This window comes from Rhinatrema bivittatum, chromosome 12 (assembly GCF_901001135.1).
Source record: "Rhinatrema bivittatum chromosome 12, aRhiBiv1.1, whole genome shotgun sequence".
Taxonomy (NCBI): domain Eukaryota; kingdom Metazoa; phylum Chordata; class Amphibia; order Gymnophiona; family Rhinatrematidae; genus Rhinatrema; species Rhinatrema bivittatum.
The window spans coordinates 67,524,108-67,540,952 of record NC_042626.1 but is presented as its reverse complement, the minus strand read 5'-3'; the positions used below and the strand labels follow the sequence as shown (position 1 = coordinate 67,540,952).

Genomic DNA, 16,845 nt, shown 5'->3' with positions numbered 1-16,845 from the left:
GGAGCAATTGGAAAATAAGACCAGAAACTTGAACCTTAGGTTTATTAATTTTCCTAAGGTTCTGGGAGAACAACCCAGGATAACCCTAAAGAAATATATGACTGAGATATTGAAAATTGCACCTGAAAATATACCAGTTTTCAACAAAGTATATTTCCTACCTCATGTAAAAACAAGAGAAGAAGAAGCGGCACCTACAATTGATATGGCAAATTTAACTGCCTTTCTAGAGACTTCTACGACTGAGATAATAGAGAGGGCTACCCTCCTAGTGTCTTTTATATACTCACAGGACCTCAGTTTAATTATGAGAAATTATTTCCAAAATATGAGAGTGGAATTTATGGGTAAGGTTGTACAAGTGTTCCCCGATCTGGCCAACGTTACCCAAGATAGGAGGAGAGGGTTCCTTGCCATGAGGCAAGAAGCTCGATCCATGGGAGCTGTATTTATGCTTAGATACCCGTGCCGTTGTATACTAAAAATGGATAATGTTACCTATGTTTTTTTTGTTCCTGAGCAACTGAAGGCACTATTGGATAATAAGAAAAAAGTGTTACCTAATCCCATAGTCCAGGAATTTACTACCAGTGAGTCATACAGAAAAGAAAACCCAAAACGCTAAGCTTGTACGTGCAGATAATTCATTATTTGTTTAATCTCCTCATTTATGGCATAAGCCCCCTTTGTTAGTTTTACTAGAGGTCAGATAAGAGAAATGTTTTCTTTATTATTGTTAAGCAGTATTTTACTGTGTTTTTGCATAAATATGTTTCTTTGTTTCTCTGCAAAGAGGATATTCTTTGTACAAATTGAATAAATCAATAAACAGAAAATTAAAAAAAAAAAAAAATCACTCTGTGCAAATAAATCTTCCCAAATTCAAACCTTCCCGATTCCGTCCTTGTTCCCAAATACAAAAAACATGGACTATTCAGCTTGCATTATGCACCAAGATCCCAATTCCTGATTGTGTCCCTTCCCAACAAGGTCCCTTGTTTCACCCGTTAGGGCTTCTTCAGGGGATACAGTCATAAAATAAGCTAATCAGAAAACGTTTTAATCTTCAAACGTTCCGGCTCCAATAGATATCATTCAAATGAGTAGGTGACCTAATGATTTATATCCTTTATCTAACTCAGAAATCGGTGGACATCTCATAATGCTTGGGTTTATCCATTATCCGCAGACCTTTTCATTAATCTCATTCACAGGAAGTCTTTTTAAATGTCCACCGATTTCTGAGTTAGATAAAGGATATAAATCGCTAGGTCACCTACTCATTTTAATGATATCTATTGGAGCCAGAACGTTTGAAGATTAAAAAGTTTTCTGATTAGCTTATTTTATGACTATATCCCCTGAAGAAGCCCTAATGGGTGAAACAAGGGACCTTGTTGGGAAGGGACAGAATCAGGAATTGGGAACTTGGTGCATAATGCAAGCCGAATAGTCCATGTTTTTTGTATTTGGGAACAAGGACGGAATCGGGAAGGTTTGAATTTGGGAAGATTTATTTGCACAGAGTGATTTTAATGAATGTTGGAGTATGACTGTATTGTATGATAGGTGGGATGAATGAGTGATTGATGTATGGATGATTGGATGTTGTGTTTAAGATCTGTGATATTTTAGAAAACAAGGAATATAGAAAATTAGGGTGCACCTCATGTATTACATATATTGTTGTTTGGTCACAGACCATTGTTGATTTTTATTGCTTTTGTGTAAATTGAATAAATGTATATTTAAAATACTTGAAAACAATTTGAATTATATATTGATTATGTGATGTACCTCTGTTTAGTGGATTGTTGTAAAACATCTGGAGACATTGGTGAAGTCGGGTCTTACAGCCTTGAGCAAGGAACTGGTTCAGAAATTAAGATGATTTTCTTAATCTGGCATGAATGATTAGTGACAGATAAGTGTCTTAACTTTTGTTAACGCAAGTGTCTGAGTGTTCACTTGTCCTGGCTTAAAAGCTCTGAGAGAATCCCCTGAGGAAGCCATTACTACATGGTCTCAATCAACATTGGATTTTAGAGCATAAAGGGTTCATACATTAAGGCAATTTTAGTGAGCAATATCTTTAAGCTGGGCTGTTTATGACATTTATTTTTTTAATTAATGAAGATAAAGTTTGGTTTAGGAGTGTTTTTTTGTTTGTTTTTTTTACTTAGTATCACTACAATTGAAAGTATCACTACAATTTGAACTTGCAATTCAAATGAAGTTTTTTTTTCACTCCAAAATTTTTATTTGACAAATGAGGTTGTACGAAGCTCAGGTAAATAAAATTTAAATAAAAATATAAAATAAAGATTTTTTTATATGCATCTTTGTTTAAGAAAAAAAGATTTCGGTGGAAATTCAGCAAGATCATTCATATCAATTGTGGACAGTTGGCCAATCTATTTCAGTTCAGATACAAATGGATGCCGCAACTACATTCAGCTGAACATAATAGGGTTCACGCTTCCCCCCTGCCTGTGGAAAATGAGGGCAAGATGAATTCCCTCAATTACTAACCCACAAGGTCTAAAACCCTTCCACAATCACTGCTGCTTCCACCTTCTGAATAAAGGGTCTGCAAATCGCCTTTATAGTGGAGAAGATAAATCAGCGACATGAAAAGTCTAGAAAAATAGTGCCATAGCTGAAGGACTATACAGTCTTTAAAAAATATATATATATACATTCAATTATTTTTATTTTAGTTTTATTTAGAAATTGCTTGCAGTTCAGCTCCTTCTCTCCTCCTGCTTTCTCAGCTTCATCTTGAAGTTCAGCATGGCTAAGTCTTCAGGCTGCCATTGAGTGCACAGCAGCAATTTCAGGCTCCCTCTGAATAGATATGGCAGACCCAATCACAAAACCATCACAGCAGGGGAGCAGAGGCTGAATGGGCCTCTAGTCTGCCCTCGCCATCTCATCTTATATTCTAGGTAAGGCATCTATTCCACAGGTAGGAAGCCACTGATCACCTTTTGGAATTTATCAACCATCTCCTTCCCAATTCTTGGTCTTCTACTTCTTCTTTACACTTCTGCTTTCTTCCTTTGCCAGTGAAGGGACTCGTTGAAAGAAAAATAACCCATGCACTTCCCTCCTTCCTTGATGGTGTCGGAAGTTTTCCTTCCAGAATTAACTTCTCCTCTGCCAGATTGCCATAGCAAACATCTTTGCTCTTATGCATGCAAAGATCGCCACAAGAGACATTTGGAAGAAAATCGGTTTATAAAACAAACAAGTGAATGTGCACATCACCTAAACAGTTCAGAGTATGCACGTCAAAGTCTGTCAGTTTCTTTGCTGCAACCGTGCATTTGGACATGAACCTCATACACAGATCCTGTAACATCACAGTCCTTACAATGCTATTACACTGGAAATAGGGACATACACTAGAAACTGTCCCCAAAAGAGACTGCAAGAAATGGAAGAGACTGCTTTGATCCTTTCTGTGGCTGCTGTACAGGTTTGATGGATCCCATGTTCACACATCCTTTTCTACAATTTTGTTATACATGAGATAAATGACTGTTTATTTGCTCTTTAGATACCTGTCTGGAGATGAATCTTTTTCTCTGGAAGACTAATCTAATCCTTTAGTCCCATAGATTACTAGGACATGAATTCTCAATTCTTGCACAATGCTGAGTCTAGGAAGATGAACTCTTTGTTCTTCGAGATGAATGTTGAGCTCACAGAAATGAGTCTTATGTCCAGGGGATGGGGGGCTCTTGGGAGATGGTAGTAATCTTGTCACTTGTTCAATTGCCACTGCCTGGTTACTAGAACAAACCGCAACCCCCTCTCCCCCCAACATCTATCACTCTATTCCTGCTGCTCGTTCATTTCCATGTCCGACACCAGGATGTTCTTTTCAGCCACCTCGCCAGGGCTGGAAGTGGTCCTGCTGTACCGTGCACCCTCAAAAGCACCCTGCCGCGAGATCTGCCGCCGCCTGTACAAGTAGATGGCAACTGCTATGAGCACACACAGTGCTACTGTGGAGAGGACCACCACAGCTATGGCCGTCGTGTTGTCCGGGAGAGCTGTGAAGGAAGGATAATGCAGGAGAGGTGAAGCAGAGACAGATATAATTGGGACAGCCATTTATTCCTTCAGCTCAATCACCACTCAAAAACCTATGCTTACAAGTATGCAGTTAACAACAAACACAGCAAGGTTCATTTTTAGCTTCTAGCCTGCTAGCAAAGTGTGTCAGATAAACTTATCCGGCTGACTTAGCCAGGATATACAGCACACGTGTGCACCATGGAATATATCCACATTTATCCACCTCACTTAGCCAGATAACTGGCCTCATCCTTGAACACCCCAGCCCCACCCCTATCTTATCCAGATACATTTTTAGCCAGATAAAAAGTCCGTCATCTAAATCTGTAGTGGTCAAATTGGTGGGATTGTAAGTCTGAGACCTAGCTGGACAACCTGTTTTCAATACTGACCTCATCATGCATCTCTCTACTTAAGTGGGTTGATTGTACAACACCCTCTCTCTCCTGGTCTGGAGGACCACAATCCCTTCCCACTAGTGATTGGTAATCACTTTGCTGCCCCTCAAACATTGGGACAACTGATTGACTTTGCCAGCAGAAATATGCCCTCTGCTCACCTGATCGGGAAAGGCTGCTTTCCTCAGCTGAAAAGAAAGACAGACGGATATATCAGGAGCCAGTAAATAGGTTTTCTGCTTTGTCACTTACATAAAAACACAGAAAAATGTTAGCAGAAAGAGAACACTTGGTCCCCCCCAATTGTACCTGCCTGCTGTGCTGCCACAAGTCTGCCTTGATCTGTGATCTTCTCCCTGCCTCCACCACTAGGTCCCCATTCATGTTTTTCTCCAGTCACCACCAGTGGAAGACCAGTCTTTTCTCACTTCAGTTTCATATGATAGCTCCTTGGCCTTTCCATTCTGTGCTTCATTGAAGCCTGCTAGATATTTGAATGTTTGTATCATCTCTCCCCTTTCCCTACACCTTTATTTATTTAAAGAAAAATTTAGCCCACATATAACACTTCAGGTAAGCTAAGCGGGTTACAATACAATCAAATATTCACATTAAAACCATGGACATCTTTATAAACTAACACATGACAAAACCTGAATCATGTTTACAATATAATGCTCTCAGCACTGGCAGTTAATTACCTTTTACATCCCAAAGGCTTCCTGAAACAGTCAAGCCGTTACCTTCTCTCTAAAAACTTTTATATCAGAAACAGCATGCAAGGGTGCAGGCAAATTGTTCCAAATCAAAGGCCTAGTTACAGAAAACACGCTACTCCTAGTTTCCTTTAATAGACGGGGCCTCTGAGTAACCCAGGGTTTGGGAGCAGAGGGTCCTACCAGGTACATAAGGTCATGAAAGCTTAGACCAATAATGAGGAACCCCTATTTGTACTGATTTAAATATTAACACCAACACACCTTGAACTGGATGCGCTGAAGAGGAGGCAGCCAATGCAACTCAGGTAACATTGGTTTGATATGATCCCAAGAGGTCTCACACAATATTAATCTGGCAGCAGGATTCTGTAACACCCTAAGGGCTTGAATACTAGAAATTGGGAGACCCTTCAGTTCCTCTGTGTGTAACTTCCAGTGCAGTCCATGCACCATTCTGCTGGCCCTCCTTTCAACTGCACCTACCTTGTTCACTACCAGCTTTAACAGAAAACCTGTACGGAGAGGCAGTCACTGCCAAAAGCTATTTGCTGGGCAGACTGGATGGAGCTTTGCTCTTTAACATAGTAACATAGTAAATGACGGCAGATAAAGAAGGCTTTTTCTGTTATGGGTCCTGAGGTAAGGAATGCAGTACCAATCGAAATTTGAGCAAGTCTGATTATTTCTGTTTTTGTAACTTGACAACTGAATTTATGTGATTTTATTCTCTGCTTTATTTTAAGTTTTATTTGTATGTTTTATTCTGTGCTTTTGAATGATTATGAATGGATGGTGCCCTCCGCAGTGAGTATTGCTGAGCTGAGAACTACAAGAACTATTAAATAAAATGTACATGTAAAATAACAGGTGATGTACCATTTTGGTGGCCCTTCTTTGAAAAGCCTCTGCCTTGTCAATGTGGGCTCCGGAACTGACTCCACTTTGAGTATTTGTGTAGCTCTGGAGACCATATCTACAAAAGGACATTCTTCTGTATAAACCATATACAGATACGTCTGCTGACATTTGCTTGCCCCAGATCCATGCACAGCACATATAAAATTTAACAAGTGCTGTGGGAACTGCCTCTTAATGTAAACAGATGGCAGCCTAAGAGCAGCAGCTAATCAAAGGCCTTCAGTGTCCGATGTGGAAGATCCTCACTTCCATGTCAATGCAGCAACACCGTGGAGAGGGCGACCATCTCTCTGAAATTCTCCAAAAGAGAAACCTTTTTATCTCCGTTTAATTTGCTACCACCTGATTAAGTACACCTTTGGGAGGGGTTAGCCTTTTTAAATGAAAACAAGAAAGATTTTCAATCACATTTTAAGGTGACTGTTGGTTTACAGTAGTGGGTGCAGTGGCAAAGACTTAAATCATATCATTCCTGCTGTACCAGGGCTGTAAGCCTATAGAACCAAATTCCAAATTCTCATATTACCAGCCTTAGAAGGACCCCTTTGATGTGCATTCATGGCACTCACATAATAATATGCTCTGCTCTAGCAGTAAGAGAAGAAAGATGTCAGCCTTTCTAGGAGGATTTCAATTTTAAACCAATGAAAGCTGACAGCCTGGCTGACTGTCGTCATCATGCCGGTCCCAGAACCACCTGGATTCTTTGTGAGTTGTGAACGCTCTCTACAAGAGCATCTACAAGTAAGCCTTAGATCAGTGCAATAAAAAGATGTCACTGCCCTACAAATGACACCACTCCCTAACATTTTAGTAGCAGGAGAAAGCCCCAGACACCTCACCTCGTGGAAGTTTGCAAATGACTCCCATTGTGATATTGGTGCAGGAGCCAAGCTGCCACACTCCGTTGATGCCCTGGATCCAATAACAGGAGTTGGGGCTGAGCATGCTCGGCCCTGTGTCATGCTGACCCCAGTTGGAGTAGTTCACCGCCGTGTTGTCATGCCAAACCAGCATGCTACCTGCAGCACAAGCAAACAAAGAGGGCCATTACCAATGTGCCATGCTGCAGAGTCATGCAATTAGCATCCTTCCATGTGGAGGACACTGGGAGCAACACACCTGACTGCACCCTCCTTTTCATTACCTTTAGGGTTGAAGCTCATTCCCAGCCAGGCCCCTTTGGATTGGCTTTCGTAAGCTTGCAAATGCTCCCACACAAATATGTTCTCAGTCTCGTCCACGATGGATAAAACCATGGCACCAGCTGACAAGACACACAGACATTAACAGAACGGTTAGAGCAGGGGTCAGGAACCTTTTTGGCTGAGAGAGCCATAAACGCCACATATTTTAAAATGTAATTCCATGAGAGCCATACAATATGTTTAAAACTAAATACAAGTAAATGTGTGCATTTTATGTAAGATCACACTTTTAAAGTACAATAAGTCTCTGAAAATATTACACCAGGCCTTAAGACACCAATACATCTCCTATTAGGAAAATGGACCAAGTCAGGCTGCTATAGAGTCCTACACAGAAACTACACGCCAGCAGAAAACCTCACCTGAATCACGTGCTGTCCCTCACCTAACATAGAGTAAAGAGACCAAAACGCATAACAAGAAGCATGCAGAAAAAACTGAATTGGAAACTGCAACAAGCCAGAGTCTCTGTATGCAGTGTAACAAAGGAAAAAAGAAACATCACCCATCCTTATAAAACAAATCAAGAAATATAAAATCATCAGCAGTAAAACTGTACTAACAAAAGAACATTTCGAAACAGCTGATGAGTGGAATATCCAATAATTAAAAACTCATATAAAACATTTCCAGATACCAACAAAATATTTCAAAATAGCAGACACAAAGACTCAGTAATGAAAAATAATAAGGATACAAAAATGTTTTTGCTCTGCATACCTGGGAACGTTTGATATCCAGGTGTTCTGAGATTGTTCTGAATTAGCAGGAGGTGGGGTGGTTTGCTTGGAACTTTCTCCTCTCTCAGTCACATACCAGCGCTCTCTCTCACACTGGCTCTCAATGACACACCTATACACACATGCTCTCAGTACTCACATATACACATGTTTTTTCTCTCTCACTTATATAGGCTCTTAATTACACATTTACACACATGCTGTCTATCTTTTCACGCTTACACACACTTACAGGCTTTCAATCACATAAATACATCTGTCTTTTTCTCTCATACACAGACTCTCATTCACATGCTTACAAACATGTCCTCTCTTTCGCTCATTTACACACAGGCTCTCAATCACATACTCACATGCTCCCTCACCTAAATCAGCTCTCAATCACACACAGACACACATGGTCTCTCTCTCTCATTTAAACACAGGCTCTCAATCACATACTCACATGCTCCATCACCTAAACCAGCTCTCAATCACACACAGACACACATGATCTCTCTCTTACTTATACACACAGGCTCTTAATCATACATACACATGATTTCTCTCACACACAAAGGATCTCAATCATACACACATACTCTTTCACACAAACAGGTTTTCAATCACAAACTTACACATACAGGTTCCCAATGGTAAACTTACATTCATGCTCTCTCTCTCACAGGCAGGCTCTCAATCACAGACATACTCTCTTTCACATATACAGGCTCTCAATCATTCACATACATGCAATCTCTCACTCACACACACAGGATCTCAAACACACATGCTTGCTTGCTCATTCACTCTCTCTCTCTCCCACCCCGGGAACTCGCGGCAGCAGCAGCCTCCTCCCAACGCTAACCTCCTTCATTTTCAGCCCTCGCGGAGACTGAGTCCCATCGGCCGCGGTTGAAGCTCTTCATTTTTCTCCGAGCCGCGCTGCAGTCTTCTTTTCGTCGGACACTAGCGTGGCCTCTTCTTGCCGCGCACGCTCCCGATACTCTCCACTTCCTCTTCCAGGCCGCGGGGGGGGGGGGGGGGGCGGGAAGAAGAGAGCACGCCGGTGCCGCTGACTCCAGCTGTCCTGCCGCGTTCCGCCCGGGCTGACAGCATTTTAAGCCCGGGCGGAGGAGGACCAGGGGGCAGCTGGGTCAGCGGGGGACTGGAAAGTGTGGCGACACTTGTCTGCGAGCCAGATGCAGCCCTCAAAAGAGCCATATCTGGCTCGCGAGCCATGGGTTCCCGACCCCTGGGTTAGAGGAAGGAGCCCAAACAGAAGCAGGTACCAGCTTAGCACAGATGTCATGTGAATGTCCTTAACTAGTTTGGCATTGTTAATATTTGGTAGACCAGCCTGGTAGGTGTAAGATTCCAGGACAAATCTACTATCATCCATCAAGGTTAATTTAATTTATTCATTTCTATTCTACATTCATCAAAAAATCCCAACATATCTTGTTTGTAGTTGGGTTCACAATGCACCAAAGTCTCAAAGGGATAAAATGGGGAATGGGGTTGTTCTATTGAAGGGGTGACCTCCAACAAGTCAAGGAGGAATACTGATGGGTTCATCCTAGGAGGAGGCTCCAGCCAACAAAGGAACCTGAACCCTGAGGTAGCATGGAGGTAGAAAGAGCAAGAATTAAAAAAAAAAACAAAAAAAAAGAAAAGGGAAACCATTGCCATTCAAAAGATGAAATACTTCACACCTTTCTGACATCTCTTGGCAGCATCCTTCTGGCTGACAGTGACCTCCATGTGGAAGGTGTAACAGAACTCCCGGAAGGGGATCCAGGTAGAGTCCTCCAACGACTTGGGACAGCTTCCAGCTGAGCTCCACTTGTGTGGCCGCACTGACACTGGAAAGAGAGAGAAGAGGGAAGTGGGACAGGTTCAGGGCAAGACAGAGAAACAGGAGATGATAAAGCAAGGGTGGAAAAGAGCATTTTCAGAGTCTGGGGTTTCCAGCTTTCATGCCAGGTGATAGCCTGCTTTGGACGCACCTGTCTTGGCTTTGCAGATGGCACCTGAGAGCTTGCTGTTGCAACTTGCAGTCCTCCACAAGCCATCCACATCCACGTAGGCACAGCCACTGAGCTGCTGGGGCTCGCCGTCTTGCCAGCTGACGTAACTGAGGCTATCCTCTGTAAGCCACGAGTAGCTTCGGGCTCCCTGGAAAGCAACAGAAAGAGAGACCTGAGCTCTCTTCCACCAGACACATTTGAGTGTGCCACCCAAGAAAAATGCCAAGAGGCACTGGCTCTACCTCTTCATTGGTGAGGCCGATCCAGAGCGGTGCTCGCAGACTGCTGATGGCCAGGGTGAGGTAGGCCTGCTGATAGGGATCGGGCACACTGGTAAGGACTGCATCGCGGGTCTCGCACAGCAGCATGGCCTCTTGCCAGGTCAATGGTTTCTGCAGCAAGAAGTAGCTGATGTTGCGATAAGTCAGTGGCGAGTTGGGGGCCAGAGGGAAGACATCCAGAGGAGGGTTCAGCGATGCCACTGAGGGGGCGAAAGCAGCAAAAACTAAGAGCTCCTGGATCTCTTGAGCTCACACATCAAGCAAGAACCACACATGGTATCAGCAGGAAAGTAACTAGAACGGCACACAAATCACCATCAGAGGAATGAGAATCCAGTGACCTAGGTACACCTTATTTATAAGCACAATAAATAAACAATTCACCCATTAATGTTTGCTCTAACAATCTAACCCTTCCACAAGGGTCCAGGTCAATTATGATATGATAGAGATGTTTAAAATTATGAGCGGTCTAGAACGGGTAGATGTGAATCGGTTATTTACTCTTTCGGATAATAGAAAGACTAGGGGGCACTCCATGAAGTTAGCATGGGGCACATTTAAAACTAATCGGAGAAAGTTCTTTTTTACCCAACGCACAATAAAGCTCTGGAATTTGTTGCCAGAGGATGTGGTTAGTGCCGTTAGTATAGCTGTGTTTAAAAAAGGATTGGATAAATTCTTGGAGGAGAAGTCCATTACCTGCTATTAAGTTCACTTAGAGAATAGCCACTGCCATTAGCAATGGTAACATGGAATAGACTTAGTTTTTGGGTACTTGCCAGGTACTTGTAGCCTGAATTGGCCACTGTTGGAAACAGAATGCTGGGCTTGGTGGACCCTTGGTCTGACCCAGTATGGCATTTTCTTATGTTCTTAAAATACAGGTGGGTGAGTTGTTAATTTATAAACAGAAAATTATTTTTACACCTAGTCTGATTTATTCTTCTTTAATTATGAGGATTTTTCCACTGTGAAATATTTGGTTACATTGCATTGTTTTGGGTTTTTTTTATTTTTTTAGGAGTGCTATCCATAATTATGACCTATAATTGTGTTCACATTAAAGGATTGTATAAAATCTTGAGAACAGATAATACTTTCAGTTGCTTAGCTGCACTGCTTTTGCCTTCCACAACCCACATGATCAATTGGTGCGATCCTTTTAAAAGAGAAATGCAACATGGATGAGGATCAGCAGCATGCCTGAAGAATGAGGTCCCAGCAAGGTGCAGACATCCTTGCCACAGATGAGTCAGGAATCCCCTTTCTAGGGATTCTGCCAGCAGAGGCTGGTTATTGCTTCATTGTGGTATGTCACACACCGGGTGGTGATGCAGAGCTGGACATGAGCAGCAGCCTGCAATGCTCCTACCTTTGCTGATCTGGCAGATAAAGCCATGTTTCTCCTCCTGGCAGTTCCTGTCATCCCAGCGGCCCGTGAAGTGTGGCGGGGAGCCATGCCAGAGCACTGCGCAGTTGATCTGTAGAGGACAATGCATGAGTCATACATAAAGTACAGAGCTGTTTGCAGGAGAGGAGCATGATACTTCAAGCTTGTGGTATACGATCTGCCTAACAGACAGGGATTTGCCAAGCAGTGCCCTAAAAACAAGGTGCTAATTATGGCCTTACTGAACAGGCCTGAGGTGCAGATTCTGACTGGGTTGCTGGCATGGCAGTGGGTGTTTGATGAAAAAGACCATATAGCTATATACCTGCCCTAATTACATACTCATCTGGAAACTGCACAGTTTCTATCATCTTCTATCTGTTCACAGACATTGGCCCAGGTACCCATTTAGACTATAAACTGCCTGGGGCAGGTGCTCATTGTCCCTCTGTGTAATTTACTGTAATATAAATGTCCTAAGAATGACATTCTCTCAGACACCTACTGTGTTGCCCAGAGATGAACTGGAGTACAGCACACCATATACAGAATAGCGCGCAGCACTCACCGGCTTCTCACTGCTGCTGGTGGTGCCATAGCCAGAAGGCTCCCCCGGAGCCCAATTCACGTATTTCAGAGGCTCGTTCCCCACCCACTGAAATTCTCGCTGGGCATCATGGAGACCGATCCACAGGTCCAGAGTTACGTTGGGGAGAATGGATGTTATAAAAGCTGAGAAGAAACAAAAGTTGAGAGGGGAGGGCAGGAGAGAAAATCTGAGTCCACGGCACTCATTAAACTCTGGTGCTGCCCACCATAACCTGCAGCGGTACAGTAATAACCTGCCTTAGATGGCTGATGGAATGTAAGTAGCACTTTCTGGATGCATCACTAGGGGGAGCCATACTGTTCCCCTGCAGCGCAACTGATGCTGCATTGGCCCACAATTGCTTTTTTTTTTTCACCCTTCCAGAGCTACATGCGCCATCTCCTCCCTCACTATCAGGCCGATACAGTAAAAAGTCGCGAAGAGCAGGCGAACGCCCGCTCTCCCGGTGCGTGCACAGGTCACTCTCCTGTGTGCGCGATTCAGTAAAAAAATAAATATTCAAATTGGGGCCCACGGTAAAAAGAGGCACTAGGGACACTAGCGCGTCCCTAGTGCCTCTTTTTTGACAAGAAGCGGCGGCTGTCAGCAAATTTGACAGCCGCTATTCAATTTTGCTGGTGTCGGTTCTCAAACCCGCTGACAGCCACGGGTTCGGAAACTGGACGCCGGAAAAATTGAGTGTCCGGTTTTCAACCAGCAAGCTGCGGGCCAATTTAAACTTTTTTTTTAAATTTTTAATTATTTTTAACTTTTGGGACCTCCGACTTAATATCACCATGATATTAAGTCGGAGGGTGCACAGAAAAGCACTTTCCCGGTGCCTGCAGAAATTAACGCCAGCCTTTGGGCAGTTGATAATTTCTGAAAGTAAAATGTGCGGCTTGGCTGCACATTTTGCTTTCTGAATCGCGTGGGAATAACTAATCGGGCCATCAACATGCATTTGCATGTTGCGGGCGCTATTAGGTTCGGGGGGGGGGGGGGGTTGTCGTGCGTTTTCGACGCGCTATTACCCCTTACTGAATAAGGGATAGAGCCTAGTGCGTCGAAAACGCGCGTCCAAACGCGGGGTAACAGTGCTCTCCACCGGAGCGCACTGTACTGTATCGGCCTGAAAGGGGGGGCAGCGCCTCAATGGGAACAGTGTTGTTCTCCTCGCTGCATCCTGTATACAGACTCAAATATCAGACGGCCACAATGCCTGCTCCTCTTTGGAAGCTCACTAGATTGAGAATCAGGAATCCCTACAGTTTCTTCCCCAGCATATGTTGGGGGTGGGGGGTGAATCCCCTCTGCAGTCCATGCTACGGAGCTCGGATGTTTCACTCTTCCTTAGAGTAGCCCCTTCCTATAAATAAACTCTGTACACCGACAGCCTGATTCACTCAGCTGTTTCCCCGCAGAGAGAAAAGCCTTAGTAAATCAGGACCTTAGCGAGTTAAAGTCATTTGTAGTGACTAGAAGGCTGGTAGGGTGGGGTGGGGAAGGAACATTAGAAAAGATATTCAGAGCCTTCCCCCACATTTTTAAATAGCATCAGGAAAGCATAAAAACATTCCCTCCAAGTACAACAGTTCTTACTGTGGCTGGTCCTGAGCCAGGTTCCCAGCTGGAAGCTGCTTCAGTCTCCTGCTGCTGCAAACCCGATCTCTCTCACAAACAGAGCTAGCAGCACTGAGATTTCATAAATCAAACGGACCCATTAAGCCCCACAATCCTTCTCACATGCCCAAGGATTTAGGGAATGCCCTCCTATTTGGCTCTTGCCAGCTTTATGAGTCTTCATGTGGGATGCAACTGCCTAGGCACATGTTACCCTGCTCCAAGTGGTTGCCGAGTGTAGCCAGGTCGCCCCCGAGGAGCCTGCATGCGTTTTGTGCTTCCTGCCAGCTCTTCTGCTCTGCTTTAAAGTCAGCTCGCACCCCGAAGCACTGCAAGAAGAGAAGAATCAGACAACGCTTTCAGGATCGGGAGCCAGCTTTGCACACTGGGAGCAATCTGTGAAGTGCATGATGATACCTTGTATGAGAAGATATCATCACTTTTAGAAAAAAATCCGCCAGAGGATTATTTGGATCATTGGAAGAAATCTTTGCCACACTTGTTAAAGGATTCTCTGAGGTCCTTATTGAAAGGCTGTGGCCAGGGAACTTTTGGAGTTGGCTGGACAAATACCAAAATATGAAAAGCTCCCCCGCCCCCCCCCCCCCCTCCCCTTCCTGCTGACTGGCTACATTTTATCTAACTCATTACCTGCATGACGTTAGTCAGATTAAGAGGTGGCTCGGGAGGTTTTCTGGAGGTGTGATTACATTTTAGCCAGTTAGCACAGATATTCTGCACGACTCAGCTAAAGTCAGCCAGGTAGGTCTGGTTGAAAAACAGCAATGCTAAACTTAAACGGATTATTTCACCTGGGTAACTAACTGGGTATATTCAGCAGAACACTTACACAGCTACATTTTGCTGAATATCTTGGTTAAGGTACCTTGGTAATTCTCCATATCAGTCTGTCTGTGTTTTTGGCAGCATACAGTTAAAGTTACTACTCATTGAATGTCTTGAAATGAACACAAGGTGTGCAGGTCACACAGTGGGATAAACACCATACAAATCCATATTAGAATGAATATGGCAATGTAATTGTATTTGTTCACATCTTTTGTTAAGTTTACATAAAGGGTGGTTGCCTTTTGTTAAATTTCAAATTGTACTGCAGTTTTGTCTGCTATGCATGTTAATAAAAGACTTGCCCCTAACCCTTGTCCACTTTCAGGATGCATTACAAGAGATGTACTGCATGAATGGGAGAAATCAGGAGAGCGTTATGGTGGAATTTTGCTAGGCATGGATATATATATTTTTCATCTTATAACTTTTTATTGAAGACGCTTTACAATTTTATATGAAAAACAGTAAAATTGGCAGACTAAATACAAAACTAAAACAATATATAGGTTTAACCAAGAAAAAGAACTAAGCAGAGTTGCTTACCTGCAACAGGTGTTCTCCCAGGACAGCAGGATGGTAATCCTCACATATGGGTGACATCATCGATGGAGCCCTATCACGGAACACTTTTGTCAAAGTTTCTAGAACTTTGACTGGCACACTGAGCATGCCTAGCATGCCACTAACACTGCATCCAGCAGGGGTCCCCCTTCAGTCTCATTTGTAGCAAAACGTACGAGCGAAAAATAAAATAATAAAATGTAAGCGAACCCAACTCCGCGGGGTGGCAGGCGGGTTTTGTGAGGACTAACATCCTGCTGTCCTGGGAGAACACCTGTTACAGGTAAGCAACTCTGCTTTCTCCCAGGACAAGCAGGATGGTAGTCCTCACATATGGGTGAATAGCGAGCTACAGGATACCCGAATAGAGTGAACCAAAAGGAGCCAACGATGAGCAACAGGCACAACAACAGGGGTGCGGTTGGTTGTGAGGGCAGCCTGAATTTCACAGTGGGTCACAGGAAGGAAGTTGGGTTATTAAACTGGAAACAAGTTACGTAGGACAGATTGTCCAAAGATGGAATCTTGCCTGCCAGCCTTGTTGAGACAATAATGAGCTGCGAAGGTATGGAGAGAGCTCCATGTGGCAGCCCTGCATATGTCTGCATGAGGCAGAGAAAGGAGGTGTGCTACTGACGTTGCCATGGCTCTTACTGAATGCGCTTTCATGCGTCCCTGTAGAGGAAGGCCTGCTTGTTAGTAGCAGAAGGTAAAACAGTCCCGCCAGCCAGGTGGAAAGGTTCTGCTTGCCCACCGGAACTCCCAATTTGGTCTTATCAAAGGAGATAAAAAGTTGAGTGGACTTCCTATGGGCTGTAGTGCGGTCCAAATAAAAAGCTAGCACACGTTTACAGTCCAAGGAATGCAGGGTGTGAGTGAGGTTTTGGAAAAAATGTGGGTAGTATTATGGATTGATTTAAGTGGAAATCAGACACTACCTTTGGCAAAATTTTAGGGTGAATGCAGAGTTCCACACGATCGTTGAGAAATTTTGTATAAGGTGGGTATGTTACCAGCACCTGTAGCTCACTGACTCTGCGAGCCGATGTCAAAGCAAGTAGAAAGAGCACTTTCCAAGTGAGATGACGTAGCTCGCAGGAGTGCAGGAGCTCGAATGGAGGTCGCATGAGCCATGCTAGCACAACATTGAGGTCCCTTGCTGGAATCGGAGGACGCAGTGGAGGTTTCAGTTGTAATAAACCTTTCATAAATCGCCCTACAAGGGGTTGCGCCGAGATTGGGGCATCTCCTATACCTTTGTGGTAAGTGGCTATGGTGCTGACATACACTCGGATGGAGGAAGTTTGTAGGCCAGACTCAGAGAGGTACCAGAGGCAGTCCAGGAACCTTGTTGTGGGGCAGGGAAAGGGATCTATTTCCTTTGTCGTGCACCACAAGGAGAATCTTTTCCATTTGGAATGATAAGATTTTCTAGTAGAAGGCTTTCGTGAAGCTACGAGGACCTGGGACA

At 43.7% G+C, this 16,845-nt stretch overlaps 1 protein-coding gene across 1 annotated transcript in view; it reads right to left on the bottom strand.

The window, feature by feature from the left end:
• Positions 1–2,582: 2,582 nt before the first annotated feature.
• MRC2 (mannose receptor C type 2) overlaps positions 2,583–16,845 on the bottom strand; it is a 105,226-nt gene continuing 90,963 nt past the window's right edge. Inside the window, exons 21-30 of the mRNA XM_029572991.1 lie at positions 14,179–14,293; positions 12,321–12,484; positions 11,735–11,843; positions 10,321–10,559; positions 10,058–10,226; positions 9,764–9,913; positions 7,269–7,388; positions 6,964–7,143; positions 4,646–4,672; positions 2,583–4,061 (exon numbers count right to left, since the gene is read on the bottom strand). Coding sequence (XP_029428851.1) covers positions 3,841–4,061; positions 4,646–4,672; positions 6,964–7,143; positions 7,269–7,388; positions 9,764–9,913; positions 10,058–10,226; positions 10,321–10,559; positions 11,735–11,843; positions 12,321–12,484; positions 14,179–14,293 — 1,494 coding nt within the window. The 3' untranslated portion in view covers positions 2,583–3,840. The remainder of the gene's footprint in view (positions 4,062–4,645; positions 4,673–6,963; positions 7,144–7,268; positions 7,389–9,763; positions 9,914–10,057; positions 10,227–10,320; positions 10,560–11,734; positions 11,844–12,320; positions 12,485–14,178; positions 14,294–16,845) is intronic.